The sequence below is a fragment of the Athene noctua genome, chromosome 14 (assembly GCF_965140245.1).
Source record: "Athene noctua chromosome 14, bAthNoc1.hap1.1, whole genome shotgun sequence".
NCBI classification, from domain to species: domain Eukaryota; kingdom Metazoa; phylum Chordata; class Aves; order Strigiformes; family Strigidae; genus Athene; species Athene noctua.
This window is the reverse complement of record NC_134050.1, coordinates 9,196,076-9,215,172: the sequence shown is the minus strand read 5'-3', so window position 1 is coordinate 9,215,172 and position 19,097 is coordinate 9,196,076. Positions and strand designations below refer to the sequence as shown.

The 19,097-nt window shown below is 35.8% G+C and overlaps 1 protein-coding gene across 3 annotated transcripts in view; it reads right to left on the bottom strand.

Moving 5' to 3' along the window:
• The window catches only part of PPFIA1 (PTPRF interacting protein alpha 1), a 57,712-nt gene that overhangs the window by 32,844 nt on the left and 5,771 nt on the right, over positions 1 to 19,097 (bottom strand). For all 3 annotated transcript variants that reach the window (XM_074918743.1, XM_074918744.1, XM_074918745.1), the window contains exons 3-8: positions 3,778 to 3,879; positions 2,953 to 3,117; positions 2,004 to 2,078; positions 1,428 to 1,529; positions 956 to 1,177; positions 23 to 169 (exon numbers count right to left, since the gene is read on the bottom strand). In XM_074918743.1, coding sequence (XP_074774844.1) covers positions 23 to 169; positions 956 to 1,177; positions 1,428 to 1,529; positions 2,004 to 2,078; positions 2,953 to 3,117; positions 3,778 to 3,879 — 813 coding nt within the window. The remainder of the gene's footprint in view (positions 1 to 22; positions 170 to 955; positions 1,178 to 1,427; positions 1,530 to 2,003; positions 2,079 to 2,952; positions 3,118 to 3,777; positions 3,880 to 19,097) is intronic.

The following is a 19,097-nucleotide window of genomic DNA, read 5'->3' as shown; positions in this document are numbered from 1 at the left end:
TCATCTTATTTCGAATTACAACCTGTCGATGCATGGAGTCTTTAGTGGCAATTTCATTTTCAAGTTTATCATTGAGGTCATGCACAGATGTAGCTTCACGTTGTGCAGCGAGGTAGCGTTTCTCAAGAGTTGTAATTCTCTCTTCCATGTCTTCCTTTTGGGCCATAGTCTATGCAAGACACAGGGCAGAACTCAGAATATAAGGGATAAGTATTTAGTGATCAAAATGGGGTGAAAACCCACAAACTAAAAACAGTAATAAAAAAATAAAAATCAGATGTACTCTGCTATTCCTCTCAGTGAAAAATGAAGTAGAAAGAATAGTCTCACTTAGGCTTAGAAGTTCTAACTTCCCAGGAATGGTCAGAGTGTTCTTGGATTTAACTAAGCTCCCTTTCTATTTAATAAGGATACAGTACACTGCAATACATAGGACCTTGGAGATTAGTGATTGATCAGTAACAGGAACTGTCAATCACACCACTGAAATTAAAGTGATTCATCAACCACATACCTCTTTAAAAATAAAAAACTTAAAACTTCATGAATAAGCTAAGCATTTATAACAAGATCAAGCATGTTTTCAAGAACATGTTAAAGTCTGCAATGCTAAATCTCTAACATATTCGTGAATTGTCTAGTTAATCATGTATTAACTAATTAGCATTTATGACAAGCATCTTTACAAGAACATGTTAAAGTTCGCAATGCTAAACCTCTAATTTAATATATTTGTGAAGTATCTAGTTAGTCATAGATTTAATCTGAAGACAAATTTTCTTAAGCAACTGGTCTTTTAAATAAAATTCTTTGCGCCATCATTCCCTAAACAATTTTCTTCTCATCTCTCAAAGACATTCAAAAGCATAAGAGCGTACGTAAGCACCAATGACACCAAAATTTTATAAAGCAGCTGCATTTGTGACTACCCAAATTTTGACAGTTTATTCCTCACCTCTCGTACATCTCTCTGTAATTTCGTATTCATTTCTTCAGATTTTATTAAGTCTTTTCTAGCTGTGTCAAGATCTTCCTCCAGCTCTGTTACTCTGCTAGACAAAGCAGTAAGACGTTCTTTCATTTGTGTCTGCTCTTTGTTTTGTTTATCTATGATGTCTTGAAGTTCCATCACTTTAGCAAGATTTTCATCATGGCATAAAGAACCATCAGAGGATCGCTGTTAAATAGGGGGAAAAAAAGGTACTTGAATGTAACACAGAAATTTGAAAGCCAAACTGTTACTTACTAGTAAACACCCCTCTCTCAAGATAATTTTGTTATTGGATAGCCTGCAAAAATTGAAATTGTGGTAACTGAGGCTTTTTCATTAAATCATCACTCAAAAATCTTTTATTATATTTTAAAATTTAAGTATTATAGTTCATTATTAAAAATCAGACATCAGCTAAAAAAGTAAATAGCTGTACCTTCCCATTTGTAGTTGGTGTATTTTCTTGTTCATGATTTATATCCAGCATCCCATCTGGAAGTGTTTTCTTCTGATTATTTTGCTCTTTCAGAATCATTAACTAAAAAGAAAAGAAAAGTTTATATACATATGTTTCAAGTCAATTCCTTTCTCACTAATAATATAAGGAACAGCTGCAAAAGCAAAGGAGAAAAACTACTACTGATTCTATTGCAAGGTATGTATTAATAAAATATGGCACAGGCACTCAAAAACTTATGCCACTGCAACCCAAAAATTCTTATTTTAAAGCTACAGGAACTGGTTTTGTTAGGACTTTTTTGTTGCTTGTTTTTTTTTTTTTTTTCTTTTTAGTGGGGTGGGGTGGGTGGGTTCGTTTTTCCTTTCCTGCTCTCTCCAAGTGGCTAAATTAAACATTATAGTTATCCCAGTTAGAGAGGAAAAAAAAAAAAAAAAATCAAAACCAAGAAGTGAAAGTGAACTTTAATAACCGAATAAATTACTGTGTACAAATATTGACTAAACACCCACAATGCACACATGAAGTCATCATCTTTTTTAAAAAGAAACCTACCTCTTTATGCGTAGTACCTAGTTCTTCTTCCAATAAGCTACATCTTTCAAGTGCTACTCGTAACCTCTCCCTCACCTGAAAAAGTAATTTCAAATAATTTGAAATCATTCAGATTAGAAAATCAATTTGATTTATTGCCGTTCCCTTTCAGATAAACGACACTACTTCCATTACACTTAAAGAGCTACTTAATCTTGAGTCAGTAGTAATTATAACATAGGCTACGAAAAACCTTCCAGAGAAACAATTCATATCTTAAAATCTAGCTTTTCTTTTTTAGTCATAAGTAAATCATATCTCAACATGACCTGTACATCTATCCAAGAATTAAACATATCCAGAATTTGCTTATCCTTTTTCAAGGCACAGAGTGTCTGTGCTTTTGCTTATTTACAACACAGAAAAAGAAACAGAATTCTACTTAAAATAATTTGCCAGACTTTATATACAAGGTTAGGCAAACTATGAGTTGGCAGCAAAATTCACAGTCAACTTTACCACTTGCATATCCTGCTACCAACACCAGGCACAAATGAAGGGTGGAGTCCATTGAATTCAGCTTTATTTTGTACAACAGTGTAAGCAGATTCCTCTCCTTCTGTTCTCTCTAGTCTATTTCTTGTACCACATAATCAAAAGGCTAAATCCTGATATAATACAGGTAACAAAATGCACCCATTCCTACAACAAATATGTTGCCCCTGAACGACCCTTAGTTTACATTAGGGCAGTTAATGAAGTACTAGAATAAACTACAGCACCTTGCTATAGTGTGACATATTAATTTAAAGAGGGCAGTTACTGATGGAGTTATAGTAAAGACACTACCTTAATACTGAGAAAAGTTCAGAGAACCTCACTTCTACAACTTCAGTATGAATAGCTGCATGGTCCATGCAAAAGGAATAGGAGACAAGATGAGAAGACATTAGCTACCACATTTCATTACCTTTTCATCAAGGGCTTTATGGTGTTCAAATAAAGATTTTAGTGCTTTGAGAACTTCTACTTCACTAGAAACTCCTGCTGGAGACTGAGCTTGTCTCTTTACAACAGTCATTCTGAGAGACCGCTCATGCCTGGAGACAAGACACTCCAAATGTTCCAGTAATAGCTAAAACAGAAAAAAAGGAACAATATTTATCTCTGTTTGGCATAGCTGCAGAAAACTCTGCCTCCTAAAACATCAAGTTTTGAGTTCTAAACTTCGAGTCTGTGAGCCAGAGTTCTGTATCAAGCATAAGGACCTGTTTTCAACATTTCACCCATGTCAGAACTTGTATCAGAGCTAACACATTTCCTACTACTCTCTCAATCTTAGTTTTTAAACCGAAATTTCTACTTAACCAGGTTTTTTGGATCCATCACCAATCTGAGGAAATGGAAGCTTTTCAGTAGGATACACATAGGAAATGCTCTAAATCGGAGAGCAATTGTTTTGCCAGCAGCTTACACTGAAACAGATCAGTACAGCTTGCCCATTCCATTCCTCTGATCTCAGGTATTATACGATTACAAAACTTTAACAAGAAGAAAGCAGAATGACAGGTAGCAGTGCAGTCTTACAAACTTTTCCTGATTATGCACAGCATTATTTGGAGCTGTGCGTAAGCTTCCAAACTTTCTTAATCTAAACACTGCAAGCTTCCAGGGGATTCATGTGCAAATATCTGGGAAAAAATACTTTTAGCTTTTCCAATTCAACATTCAATGTTTTCCTCCCTGTAGCTGGATGTTTTAACAACAGTGATCTTGAAGACAACAAGGAACTAACCCTTGTATTATTTCTTTCTGCTTTCAGCTCAGCAATTTCTTCTTCCCTTTCAAGCAGCTGCTCCCTGCATACATTTAGCTCTTTTGTAAGTGCTGCAAATTCCTGAAATAAACCAGACAGAAATACAAGCACATCAAATATCAGGATATAGTAAGAATGGATTCACATGAACACTTGACATGATTTCTTGAAACATTCATTTTAGATGTCTAAAGCCAATACAGCTGTATAGTCATGCTAAGCTGGCCTAAATTCACTTAAAACAATTACACTGTCAACTGTAAAGACAAAAGATGTTTGACCAGTACTTTTGAGAACTCTTTGTCTCTCAAGACAAATATCTGAGTTGGGGTATACCTGTTAAGTGAAGGGAAAAACCTATTTGTAATGCACTTTGTTATTGTTTCCAAAAGTTGGGTTTTGTTTTGTTTTGAATGATTGCTGAGGGAGACATGAGAAAACAGAGCACCAAGTATAGTAAAATACAGAACCAGCAAAACATGACAAATTGCAAGTCAATATTTATTGTGAGAGACAATGCATAACCCTGACATCGACCAGAATACACAGGTTACTTCTTTATTACTGAGTGTTCTGCAAGCTTCACCACTGGAGGACTTGAACCTTTACCTGTACTCACCTCCTTAAGCTACACAAGGAATTTCATTTATACCTACTTTCAAATCTCACAAAACAGAACTGAAACAGTCCTTTCCCCTATAGTCCTGCTAGAAATCTCAAAGGATTAGAATCAGAATTTTCTGAAAGCCAAGCCCTTGGGCTTAAAGCCCTCAAAAGGCTTTCCCTACAAATTCAATAAAGCTTTCACCAAACAGAACTCAACCAAAGTAAAATACAGTGAGAAGTCATCAGGGAACAGGAATTAAGCTAACTCACATCAGTTACAGCATGTTTATTACTCCTGTCAACACTGAGACTAGTCAATATTAAAGAATATATTTCTACATCTTTGGGTTTCTGTCAGGAAGGTACGATTGTACTGAGTATCTGAAAGAGCCTCTACACCCTACACCATTTTCACTCTCTATCAACAGCCTCATCAAAAATACTCAACATAAAAGGTATTTAAATTTTTTATCAATTTAGTGAGCATACTCCGAATATAATGAAAGATGCAACTATATCCCACATTTATAAGCAAATACTGAGCATAACCTTATTTACCTACTCACTCTGGCAAAATTTAAGTCGTAATGCAAACCACATTAGAAAGTTTTATTAACAGTAAGTATGAATGCAAACAAGTCCATGCTTTAAAAGAGGGATCTGTAGGAAACAGGGGAGAAAAAACCCCCACTCTTGTGACATCAATGCAAATTAGGATGTTAAAATAAATACGCATCAGTCACTGCAATGGCCAGTGACCACTTCAGAAGCATTTGTATAAGAAAACATTGAAATACTAGTAAATAAATTAGTCTTCTCTATTGTCTAAAATAAAGACAACACTAATAAACAGAAGTGATGTCTAATAAACAGTAGATTAGTACAGCTAAACTTGTGATGATCGAGACAAGATGAACAAGACAAACGGCCAACTAAGAACAACATAATACTGTGGAAACACACTGTGTGCACAAATGCTGCTTCTCTAAATTTTCCAAACTCTGCAAGATATACTATTTTACAGCAATAGCTGTGGATCAAGTAAAAGCTTAAGATGCAGCTATTCTGCAGTAAAGTTCAAAGTGACAGAAAATACATGCTTAAAAACAAAAGGACACATCAAGTAATTACACTAGCATATCCGCGAATTCTAACATGCAGATAAAATAAGCAGACATAGTCAAAAGACAGTCTACAAATGCTAAGATTAATGTGGTAAACTTTATTCTAAGACATACATGTGATTGAAAACAGAAAAAATATATTGCACAACATACACCTATGGTGAACTCCTTTGGAATTACTAATGCATTAGGCTTTTAAAAGTTACTGTGAAAAAGACAGCAATACCACCATCGCAGACAGAGGCTCCGTCTCCATAATCCCTCTTCCTAAATAAAAATCTGTTCATTGGAAAAAAGATTCAGTATAGTCCCCCTAGTTAATCAGCAGATGACTGCAAAAAAAGCCTTAATTTCTTTTCCTTTTACAATCACTAAAAAAAAAATTTATGATTTCCTTAACATAGTTAAGAATTACTACAGTGAAATATGTATGTGCGTGTATTTTACTTGCACCCTTAAAAAAACCCTGGCCAATTATTTTCAAGTAAAAATCTCTGGAAATACACTTATTAAAACAAACTGGTCTGTAAATATAGCTACTGGAACTTTTAAAAACACAAAACAAACTACAGAAAGTTCCTGAGTGCAAGGTAAACCAAGACAGGAAAAAACCTACTTCAAGCATCACAGCAGGTGACAGAAAAACTGACTTAACCATGAGCTTTCCCTGCAGAATGCACCTTTGTGTCCGAACTTTTCCTGTACCTTTCAACATCCCACCTGTGGGAGCTTCCAAGACTCCCAGGCAACTGATGGCACACATCCCTTTTGCTCCAATACAAACTTAGGTAAACCAGAACATGGTTCCAAAGTTGCAGTTCTTCACAGGCCTTCCCCACTTATCTTTATGTATCGATAATTAAGTACTACTGAAACGACCAGAAGTACTAGTAGATTCAAAGTATTTGCAAAAGAGCTCAATATGAACTTATTTTCTTGGTGGTGCTTTTGCCATTTTCAAAATAATTTAAAAAAAACTCAAAATACAAACATCAAAATTTACAATCATCAACATTACACAGTTCTCCAAAGGACATCAGACTGACATGGAACATTCTATATTTTTCCAGTCTCTACCTCAAGTCTTAGGAACAGGATAAGGAAAGCAGTAGACTACCAGGCACTGTTTCACCATCCTTTCTCAACTTAAAATCAATGTATAGTATTAATGTACATTTCCTTATCTAAGCCACCTATGAGCTTCACCTTCTGAAAAACAGTTGTATATTTGAAAGGAAGCCTTAAAATTATAGAGCACACAGTTCTATTCCATTGCATTCTTGTGTGCAAATAGAAATTGTAGCACAAATACATCATAATTACAACACAAACCATCATACTGTCAGATGACCCAAAAAAGAACAATGCACATAGGAATTTATATTGCTGCTGCATAAACAGACTGACACGTATTCCTGGCTTTGCATAATACCTCCATTGCTGTTTGTTTTGACAAAATATGGTTGCTTTGAGTCCCAGAAGCTGCCCAATAAAGAACACTCAAATGTCCTTAGTTTCAGTTGACACTGCCAAAAGACATGTCCTTTCTAGTTTTAATACTTAGCTTCAACAGTAAACAATTTGTGATTTCCTCAAGCAGTTCAAAAGGAGAGAAACTATTTGCAAGTTTATCATCTCAAAAAAGTTTGAGTTGTTTCATAATTTCTTACTTGGCATTAGATGAATGTACACAATGAATTAAAGGAAAAAGAAAAATCCTGAGAAACTTTTCTACTTATCAAAAAGCTGTATTACTTTTCTGTAATTAAGGAGAAGATTGAGAACATCAGAATGAAGTTGTCCCCTGATTCTAGTTGCCATCAAAATAATAAATACCCAACTCTGAGGACTGACAAGAATGAGATTCAGAATAAGCACTTTAGAGCACTTACAAGAATCAGAGTGCCAAATATACCAGGTAAATAGCTCCTGTTGATTAGAACATACTGAAAAACACCCATATGCTACATTAAACTGAAATATTTACTGAAGAAAGTATCTTTCTGAACCAACTGAATCATTCCAGATATGACACTCTTGCTGTCAGAAATAAACAACAAAAAGTTAAACTGAGCAAGTTTATTATTGTTCAGTAATACATTTTCTGGAGTTTTTTTAGTCCACAAATTCCATGATTTTTAAAAGCAAAAGCATTTCTTCTATATCAGCCTTCAAAACCAACCTTCAACCTTCAGTATTTTAGACGCCCCAACATAAACTTTCTTCCAAAAGTTGGATCAGCTCACATGTAGCTGACAAGCTCCCAGCCACTTGGTTACTTGTGAGATCTCAGTCCCAGAACATTACAGCTTTTAGGGAGCAGGTTCTCTTCATGTTTATTACAAGTGTAATTTACAGGTTCCACAGATACATCAAAAACCAGTAAATGCTACATGACAGGAAAGACAGTATGTAACTTACAGTAAAGCCTGAAAGAAACAAAGGTAATCCCTGAAAGTCTATTAACATAAACTGTGTATCAGGGATGCTCTACAGTCAAAGAACTGTAAGTTTGCTTGGAATTTGCTCAAGCAAAAAAATTTATTCCACAATAAAACACAACACCACGCTTGAGTACATAAGGAATCTTGGATCACAGGTAACAACATGACCAGAAAGGATTTAAAGGATGAAAAGGTACAAAAAAGTTAAACATTTTAAATTCATCAAAGAAAACATTATTAAATACTATTAAACTAGTATCTTCTGGCAATATGAGGATGAAGATACAACTGTTGCATCTTTAGGAACATCTCTGCCAGAAATATGTGAGTGGAATCTATCTGTTTAATCTTCAAGTAATACTCTTACTGTTAACATTCTCTTCTGTAGCCTGCATTTCAAACCCCCCACTCAAGTCTGAGAAGCCGAAGAGAGCATGAGAACTGAGGAAGGTGCAGGCCATCCGGGATGAGAAACCAACGGAATCTGAAGTAAGTTTCCAACATGTTATTTATACTACATATGAACCACAATTATTCCAAATGATGCATGCATGGAAATGACAAATATACAGTCTTAAACCAAAGAATCAAAGAAAACCTAATATCTAAGTTTAACAGGGTATTTCATAACCACTTCATTTTAAGCCTAAGGGGTTTAGTAGCACGAAGTTACCAATATCCCCAATATGTTTGGAAGTTCCTAGCAAGCAAATTTTTGTACCTCTTAAGTCACAACAGTTTAGCGGTGTGGGTTTTTTCAAGCAGCCTCAATTATGAAATAGTTCAAGGGTAGAGTTAAAACCAAAAAGAACTGTAATGTATTAATCATTAAATCCAGGCTTCCAAGAAAACACAGTTACACACACTTTTAATAAATCCAGAAGACAATACAAATTGTGCTTTACCTGTTCTGCATAATAAATCAGATTGCTTTCAACTTTTCCCTATCTCTGGCATGTGCTAATGGGAAAGAGAAATATCAGTGTAGAGTGTGTAAAGAACAATATTTTGCTTTTCATCTAGTGAAATTGATTTCTAACACCTATCAAACAGCCTGGATTTTCTAACCTAAAACCACAAAACTTATTTCAAGCATTATGAGAACCAGTTCTATGAAGTAAGTTTATCTTTTGTTCTCAAAAACCCCAATGACTTAAAAGGGAATGTAAGAAAATGCTTAAAGTAATAGTAAAATATGGTTATGACAAACTCTTGTGTTTCAGAGCACTGAAAGGTTTTTCATGCTTGAAGTAACTGCTTTTCCAAATAGAGCTAACTACCCACCAGAGTGAGAATACACTGTAGTTTATAATGTAATTAATGTATCGAACTCCTTTCCTATTTTTCCTTAAGCATAAGATGGTTTATAACTCAAAAGACCATTACCAAAACAGAGGTCTAGATTTCTTTGCTATTAAAAAACTCTTATATTCCACCTACTGACACTAGGGTATTTTTTAATGTTTAATACTGCCTTTGGTTAACTCTCAGAAGTTTGTATTTTCCTTGACTCAAAAAACATACCTTTTTTCTCCCTCTAGCAAAAACTGTAACACTGCATGAAAACACTCAAATGAACACTGCTGCCAGCTGACAGTCAGTGACTAATACTAAATCTGAGTAACTTTTTATCATTCTAGCCCTCTTTTTTAGTACTTTATTCTTCAAGCTTACTTATTGGTTTGACCTATCTAGGTTTTGTCATTAACACTGCTCAATCCTAAACAGGCAATTAAGTTTTAAAGTGTTTACAGTTGCATAATGTTATTGCTCTGGAATGAAACTTGCTGTTTCCAGTCCACTTTCGAGCTGAAAGTAGAATCAACTGCCTAGCTTGACAAGTAATGAGCAAGAGAGCTCTTAACTCACAGCCAGTAGGTACCATGGTAATAAATAGGTTTCCAGTTACCATCCTGAGTTTCTTAAATTTATGCACAGCATTCACTGAGGCTGAACTACAAAGCACTAAATCCCGACTTCACTGTTAGGAGCTTTCAGGAAACACTGCATGATGAAGTGCAAGAAAACAAAAATGAAGAAGGGTGGTATTTGGCAGCTTTGCAAGAGGAATGCAGAAGTAACAGGAAAAGGGAGACAGAAACATATCAGTTCCATATTCCTTCTCCTGTAGCTCCCCTTCCCTGCTCTAAGACATTTCTGATAGACATGTCTTTTTTGGGGTGGGGGGTGTAAAAGTACCAGAACACGGCTGGATCCAACCTCTCACTCCTTGAAGGATCAGAGGTTTTCCTTTCACCACATTAATCAATACTCAAACTGCATACGTGCTACAGAAGAGTTTGGAAAGTGAGCCTGTAAACCCTAGTACACAGAGCAAGCACAGGTAGAAGACAGGCAAACAGGAGCCACCTACACTCAAATCATTAACTACAGCCTGTATAAACCACACAGACTAGCAAAATCATTACTGCCTAGACTCTTGCATTTAATTTTCTCTAAACCCAGCAAAACAGAGCTGTTATGTATACAAGTCTAGGGGCAAAGCCTCATGCAAAAATGTATCTGTGCATCACTGGAGAGCCAACAATCACTGATTATATACCATACTTTGTACAGCAAGGTACACATGACAATCGCTGAGCATTTTCCAAGCTCCACCATTAATTAGACCTATATACACCACAGTGAATACAATAATCATCTATGCAACAAATAATCTCTGTAAGATTGTTTGCTGGTAATGTGCCGGAAGTCCAAAATAAGCCACAGCTACAGCCTATGACCTCTTTGTAGGTGTGTGAAATTAAGGAAAGAGAAATGAAGTTGTTCAAATAAGTCAGAAAATTTCATTCAGTTACTCCTCTTTCAGCCTAACAACCTGCAGTTTGCTAAGCATCTTCCTGTAGGCCAGCTTGCCTTGTAATCTATGAAAAGCTAAGTATCCATAATTTCTCCAGGTAGTTTGTTAATCTTTTCATCAACCTCAATAAATCATTGCCAGCATCTGAGGCTTGTTCAAAGTATGGCAGATCACCCAGAGTGTGTTTTCAGTTCAGTTAACCCAGAGTGGACACAATCCATTTTTACCACAGCCTTTTAAACTACTTCTAAAGCTACAGATGTATATCAAAGATTACATATTGAACCAGTGAACAACTATACCAAAGTACTTATTTTTTCCCAAAGGCTTTCTCCGAATATTCAACTGGGGGGGGTTACCTTGAAACTTAACAGAATGCACAGGATTAACAAGAAATGAACAAACTGAATACTAACTAGAAACACCAGTTTCTAGTTTCAAGCTATTTTCTTCTCATGTCTTTGTAAAAAACTTTTTAAATGCTGTCCCTGCTCAGGCAACACTGTGCATCTTTTGAGTAAGGGAGTCCAAAAGTAGAACCATTACAAAAGCTGTAAGATAACAGCTGCCTAGCAGCAAGCATAGGAAATACAGAAATACAGCTCTTCAGACTTGCATGCAACTTAGCATCTATTCATATGCAATGGTGGTAGAAAACCTTCCATCACATTGATAGAATCTCTTCATTGTGGTGGTTATGCAAAGAATTCCACCTTAGCTGCTCTTGGATGTACATGAATACGTTCCCTGAAAGGGCAGATACGGCACTGAAGTATTCAAAACCATACCAAGCTTGTTCAACTTGGAAAAATGTACAAGATCAGCTAAAATATGTATCAGGAAAACTTTAGTCATCATTGAAAAACAGGCTTTTCAACTTGGGATGTGTCTTACTACTTTGTGCAGAACTGTGACTGTTGAGACTGGTCAATAAAAGAACAATCCCTTCCAATACTCTACTAGTCCAATTACCAGTATTTCAGGAGGAAAGTTTACATTAACACAGAAATAAGTTTACAATACTTGAGGGGTGTTAGAAAAACAAATGCCTCTCAGTTACCCTCTGAATCAGTGAATTCTAAGGGTTTCACAATATGAATTACCACATTCCTGCACCCCTAGCCTAGTCCTATTTTGATTAGTAACTAATACATTAAGTAGTAGCACAACTTCTTAGTTGTAGCTTTAGGCATCTCCATTTTTGGAGTCCATGTCAGTGAAGAAACCTACCCACACCCATACCCACTGTGGCAAAAGGAGAATACAGTTGTACTTAATTAAAGAGGAAGAATCTTGCATTACCAGTTTGACAAGGTATGGGACAAAACCAGACTCCATCTTTAATATGACACTGTAGAGATTTCATTGAAGTTTTTCTTCTCCACATAAAACTGGTCAAGATTTCCTGGGAACCCATACAGGATTTCACAGCATACAGTGCTCCTCAAAAATGCCAAACCATAGAACAACTGCAAGATATGCTGAGAAAACTTACAAGTTCAGAATTTTTCCTGGAACCCCCTATTACGGAGGTTGAGCAGCTACTACAGAAGCTACAGCAAGATCTTTTTAAGTTGTAAACAACACTGAACTGTCAGTTTCCTTGGGCAAGAAAAAAAAAATTATTTTTCTGTATATGAACTCAAAACATACCACACAAAAGAAAAAACACAATTCTGGCTCTGCTGACATTTAATATTAAATTCTTACAACTTTTATGAATTAAAAATTACTTAATCCTAAATACTGTGTTCTAGTGTGCTTAAAAAAATTATTCCTCACATGACTAATACTTCACTATTTTTTAGAAATAGATCCAGGACAAGATCCATCATGCATGATTATTTCAGCGACAAGATACTTCTGCTTGCAAAAACTGTAAGCAGCAGCTGAGGCAGTGCCCTGCCCTATTCTAATCATTCATCTTGGCCTCTAGTTGTCAGGTTTAGTTCTGTGGCTAGTAGTTGTAAAGTACGTTTTTCACACTATGTTAAAAGGGAACGCTTGGGAATATCTGAATAAGGCTGGCCAAGCCGCCCTCATTAAACAAGCATCAACATGTACTTCCCCCTCAGTGCTCTCCTATTATATATTTATTTTTTGCCAAGTGATGAACACTTCAGTCTTATAATTTCAAACTTGTTTAAGCAAGTAATACTCAATGAGAACAGATACATGTCTTCAGCAGGAAAATTCAACTTACAGGCTCTTTATATTTTGTTGTACTCTGTCACCCCATTTTACATACTAAGCAAATTTACTGAAGCTAAATATATCCAAATTCTCAGTATTCAGAATAAATGCAACTGGACCATTCTATGGAAAAGTTGCTCAACTTTTACAAATAAAGGCAACTAAATCCCATGCAAAAGGAGTACAGTCTCAGGTCTTAGAATAGACAAATCTGGTATTTAAATACAGAAAAACTTAAGTCAGCAACATAGATTAAGTGTCAAAGAGTTGGAGGTGGGGGTGGGGGGTGTTAGGCTTTTTTTAGTATTCAAAGTAATTTTTTGTCTGCCACAGAAGATACCCATAATGAACAGTTCCAAACTTTGTAATACCTGAACCCAAAAAGCATGTTACATCACAGAACAAAACCAGAGATATGAATAAAAAAAGGGAAGCGGGAGGAAAAAAAAAAAAAAAGAGACACACACAAGAACAGTCCATGAATAGGCTGTAACCAGTAACAAAGGCTGAAGTGGAAGATGGAATGGTGAGGAACCTGGTCTGAGGAGAGGAAGAAGCCCCTATTCCACACTGGGCTACAAACAAGGGAAAGACTACGCAACTGGGGAAACTCTGCAGTCTCCCACTCAGTTGAGAGAAAGGCAAGCGTGGCCCATTTCTCCTCTACTACCTCCCAAGAGTTAATCTTTTCTAACCATTGCACAAAATACAGAAGAGTGTTACATAGTCTCTAAAGACTATAGTTCCAACAGGGGATCACAGTTACACCAATGCAAGTATCAGCATAAATAAGATTACAAAGGGGAAAAGGACAGCTTCATTCCTGCATGGTCAAGCAGTGAGAGCTAAAATCCTAAAAAGCTTTTTCATTTCCACTTTACATGAAGTAATTCCAAGATTTCTTAAAACAACAGCTCAGCTTTTGGAAGATAATGTTGTTGAACCACACCCTCAAAAGACATTCTGAAAACTCAAGTTTCATGTTCTGAAATAAATTGTTAGATGCACCTGCCTCGTGTTCTTCAACATAAAGCTAAAAGAGTGTTATGACCTTCCAAGCCTTTTCCCCATGAACTACAAAAAGGTGATAATACTGCATGAAAATATAAATTACTGAGGAACAAATTAAAAAAAAAAAGATTCACAGTGGTATCCCAAGGTATCCCTGAAATTATCTAAATAAACTTTTAGTCATTCACCCAAATGTAATAAAGCAAATAGAGAGCTTTGAAGAGATTCTGCAGTTTACTTAAGACATGCATAAACATGTGAAAGTCCCAACCAGATTCACCATACATCCAAGACAGCTCTCCGTTCATGCTCCGCTGTTCCAACCTTGGTCTCTCAGGTGTAGTCATCCTTTACACCCATAACTAGATTATGTGAAGAACTTCTAGTACTACAGGTAACTCTGAGCAACAGAATCCATTTACATTTTTAAATGACCTTTGATTTGGGTCAAAAGTTTCATTTATTTCTGGGTTTCCAAATAAAACCCCAAAAGGTAGCCCACGTCTTAAATCCTAGAAGCAAGAGATTCAAGCGTAAGATGTCAGTCAGGACTTTAAATATGATACACAACAGAACCTTAAAGAATATAAAATTACACAGAGTTCAGGTTCCACTGGGAACAGTAAATCCTCAAGTGCTATTCAAGCACAAACTACAGTGAAAAGCACAGCTAGTAACAGAATTTAGGTCCGGTATTATTCATTCATCAAGGTTAATGGAGACCCATGAACCCCACCATGCTACGAGCACCGTTCTGGCTAGCAGATTTTCCATTTATGGATAGGAGTGCAAAGAAAAGGAAAGTTTTGGCTATGACCTTCTATTGGCAAAAGTATATATTGCTATATTATTATTGACAGGCTCACATAAGACATTTGAGAATCCACAATTTAAAGCCTGCCACTGATCAATACAGAAGCCCTTTCAGATGTATATAGCAGAATTCCCTTTTTCTCCAGTTTTCTTTTGTAAAACGATTTTGATTTACACAATGGGAAAACTTTCATATCAAGCATTCTGTGAAGCACACAATAAAACAAACAAGCAATTCCACTTTCAGGTATCTCTCCCCCGTTTCAGTGTCTTGTTTCACGATCATGCTTGAAAATTTAGAAATAGTACTGAAACAGCCTAATAAAATCGGTTACTATTTACTGAGATAACCATGGATCCCGTACCATTAAAATAATGGTACTCTCTTTATTGAATGAGCCCTCTCCACGTTAAAGAAAGTTTTAGCTTCTACACCAAGGATTTGGGCAGGCAAAATTCAAGAAATTCAGGACACTATTTCTCATTACAGGAGACTGTCGATATTAAGACAATGATTAATAAACTTAAACTGCAAGGTAGTTTCTTTACAGGAACATCCATAGTTAGACCTTTCAGCTATACATCAAGCCAGTCTAAACTTTGTACAGGTCAACACAAAAATTCTTTGTTTAAAACTGAACGTGTTAAGGTGGTTTTGTCTTGTGGGGTGTTTTTTTAACTATGCAAATTATTCAGCAATCTAAGCTTAATTATTTATATCCTTATACTGTGTGCTGTTCTGTAAATTTGAGGTGGGGGGAAAAAATCTCACTACTTCTGACAGTAAAGAGTTTATTAACCTATGTTCTACATTCTTTACTCCTTTTTACCAGATATTCTACCCTGTAGTTCCTTATAAATGCTAAGCATGCATTTAAAAATTGTTTCCCTATGCATAATTTAAACCGAACAGAACCAAATTCCATATGTATTTATATGGCAGGTCAGATTAAAAAAAAACAAGCACTGTGCTTCAGAATATTTCTAGACAATTGAATGTGAAACAGAATTAGATACCAAACTCTACCATCTACTAGCAGTAAGAGTAAGGCGCAACACAGCATGGCTCAGAGCATACCCAAATAGACTACTGTTCTGCAGAGAGGAAAAAAATTTTTTAAATTTAAAAAACAAAAATCAGTGCGTTTTCCTATCACAACAAACAGAAAACACTTGTTTATTCTCCAAATGGAAGCTCTTTTTTCTCCTCAACAAAACTACAAGGAGGTGCATATCAAATTTCTCAAGCTTTTTTCCACATGGCCCTTTAAACAAGTGATGGTCCTTGTTTAAGATCTGTGCTGAAGATTACCAGTATTAGACATAATTGGGTAAGTAAGGATCTTTTAATTAAGGATTCTTGGATCACTTCACAGAAGTTCTAAAACAAAATATTATTTCTAAACATTTATCTTTCTGAAAACATAACTATAAAAGAGAAGAACTACAGGAAAAGATACATTGACTGTTCTTATTCATATGCACCCATCAAAAGTCATAGTATATTTCAAATGCAACCAAAACTGTATTCCCATTGAGATTTTCACTACAATCTTCAAAAACTGTATCCTGAGTAGACCCGAACACAAACACATGAGCAAAGTTCAAGGCAGTGGAACAGCAGAAGATTAAGCAACAAAGCTTCTCTTAAAAATGTTACAGCTCTAGCCCCTGTAGGAACAGGCCACAGAGCCTTGTCACGCCAATCAGAAGAAAAGGAGCTGATTTTCAGTAGAGCTTACATGAAACCCAAGGTAAAGTCTGAAATAAAGATCATAGGCAAAAAACAAGTTAAGCAATTATTCACATCAATTCAGAGAGAACCTAAAGGAAAGCAACACATCAGAATGAAACTGAGCATTAACAAACACTGTCATCACAGTAGCCCTCCAATTCTGAACGTACGAACTAGGGAGAGTAATCTCCTCAAGTGACCTAGAGATATGTGTTCAGCTTGCTACAAAACCAGCTGGAGTTTACAAAATGCAGAAACAGTATTTCTGTGCACTCCTGTGAAAAAGTCAAGTTGAATAAAAAACTCGCTCTACTCGAGAGCAAAATAATTATTCTTCTTTCAGCCTAGAGAATGTGAAAACATTTTTCCTGGCAAGAATTGCCACACGTTTCCCCACTTACACTTGGGGAATTCACAGGCAGGCATACAAAAAAACACACTTGAAAAGTTATGAACACGCAGATTACCTGACACACACAATGCAGATTTATCCCTTCTCGGTATTTGTAGCTTGAGATCCATATGCACAAGAGATTATGATAAGTATTTTCTAATACATGTCAACAGATACCAGTCAGCCTTACAAACTTAAGTGACTAAAGCTGCCTAAATTGCTAAAAGCAGCTTACGTGAAGACCTCTATATTCCTTTAAAGCAGAAAAACTAAAAGAAAAAAAAAAGCAAAATTAAAGTGTGAAGTACATTGAGTTCTGGGATGCAGTGCTAATTTAGGAACAGCAAAAACCAAAATTACTAACAGATAGCTAAAATGGTCTCTCCAAAGATTCAAGTTCTCTGATGACACTGTTAGCTATAAGCGATCTACATATATGAAGACACAAACATGTACTCTCAATTCTATGATCAAATCCTATAGTGAATAAAAACAATATCCATCTCTCTTAAATAAATACCACAAAGGAAAAACCAAGTCACAGTCAGTGGATGTTAAAACACTAAGAACCTGGGGGGTGGGGCCTATTTTAAATTAATATTTATCCTAAAAAATAAAAACCCAAGAGATTTATTAAAAAGAAAAAAAACAAACTAGGTGAAAATGGCAACTGTGTAGCCACACAGAATCTTTTAAGTCTTGCAAAGAAACACCTTTAAAGTAGTTTTCAGTTAGACTCTTAAAAAGAACAGAAAAAAAACAGAAGGGCTTGCAGACGAAAAATTCTCAGAATACCAAAATACACTACCTGTTGTACAAGATGCTACAGGCAAGTTAGCATAGATAAGTATGTATGCGAAGTTCACCTGTTCTAAATATACCATTTATTTTTAAAACAGCTTGTTTTGATTACAGCTCTTTTCCACTCAAGCTTACATACATACAGCCTGTTAGATTGCAAGGTAGACTACTACAGCACACCAAACATTAATAAACCTATTATCAGACATTTGTACATAGTAACAGAAGAGTAGGAAAAAATAAGCACTAGCTCATCTTTCAAGGCTACATCCACTACTAAAAACAAACAAAAAGCATTTCTGTTTAGTCACCAAAACATTCTTCCTACTAAGGAAAATAAAAACTATAGGTTTTGATTTCATAAAATCTTTTTGTTCAAGTTATTGGTGGGACATCATAACAGCACTAAGGTCATCCTCAAATACAAGAAATCTTAAAATTAATTCTAAATTTAATCTAGCTAAAAGGTCTATTTATAATCAAGATAATCTAAATTAAAAGCACAGTATAAACAGCAAGTTGCTAACAATAAGCAAGCAGATGTCTGCTGGGTAGGGTGGGATGTTTCAATAAACAAACTCACCCAAACATATTTAAATGAGAAACTACGAAGTCAGAGCAACTGCTAGAAACTTGGTCCTCAATATATTGCACTATATTATTTAAGTGTGGTTTCTCCTCTTTTTGCCCAATCATAGAACATACTTTCAGGTATCTTCATATCCTGAAGGTTTTGGACAAAAGTTGTCTGCTTCTGTGCCTTGCAAAGATGTTAGGGAAGTTGAGTTTTACTGATAGAGCCAGTGAAGAATTCTGAACACTAACTCCTATCTCCATCTAACTTAGCTAAAGACAAATCTATCCAGTAATTTACTAACAGTTAAGAGCCAAGTAAGATTTAGAAACTGAAACTCAACATAGACAAGACTAAAATTGTCTGAAAATGCAATGGAGAAAAGAGTCACGTTCATCTTTGCTGTCAGCATGGGATGAAAAAATTGGAGGATATGGCTGCTCTGACATACATTTGCACATCTGAAATCCTTCTGGATCTCTACCATTCCTGGACACAGAGCACTCTGCTGAGATTAATGTCTGTAATTTGGAAGCCAGTACCACACCTTGCCAGAGCAAGAAGCATAAGCTATGTCACCTCAAGGCTGAACAGTTGTGAATACTGTAAATGGAGTTGCACTTAGAATGCTAAGGAAATTTCAGTTGCTGCAAAGCTTGGCAAGCCCTTTACTTAATGTACTTTCTGCAACTGTGTTCTTCATATTATGTACAGTTCAAATCCTCATGTCTACATCTATGACATCCTGTATTATTTAAAAGTTGTCTGGAGGAAATCCAAACA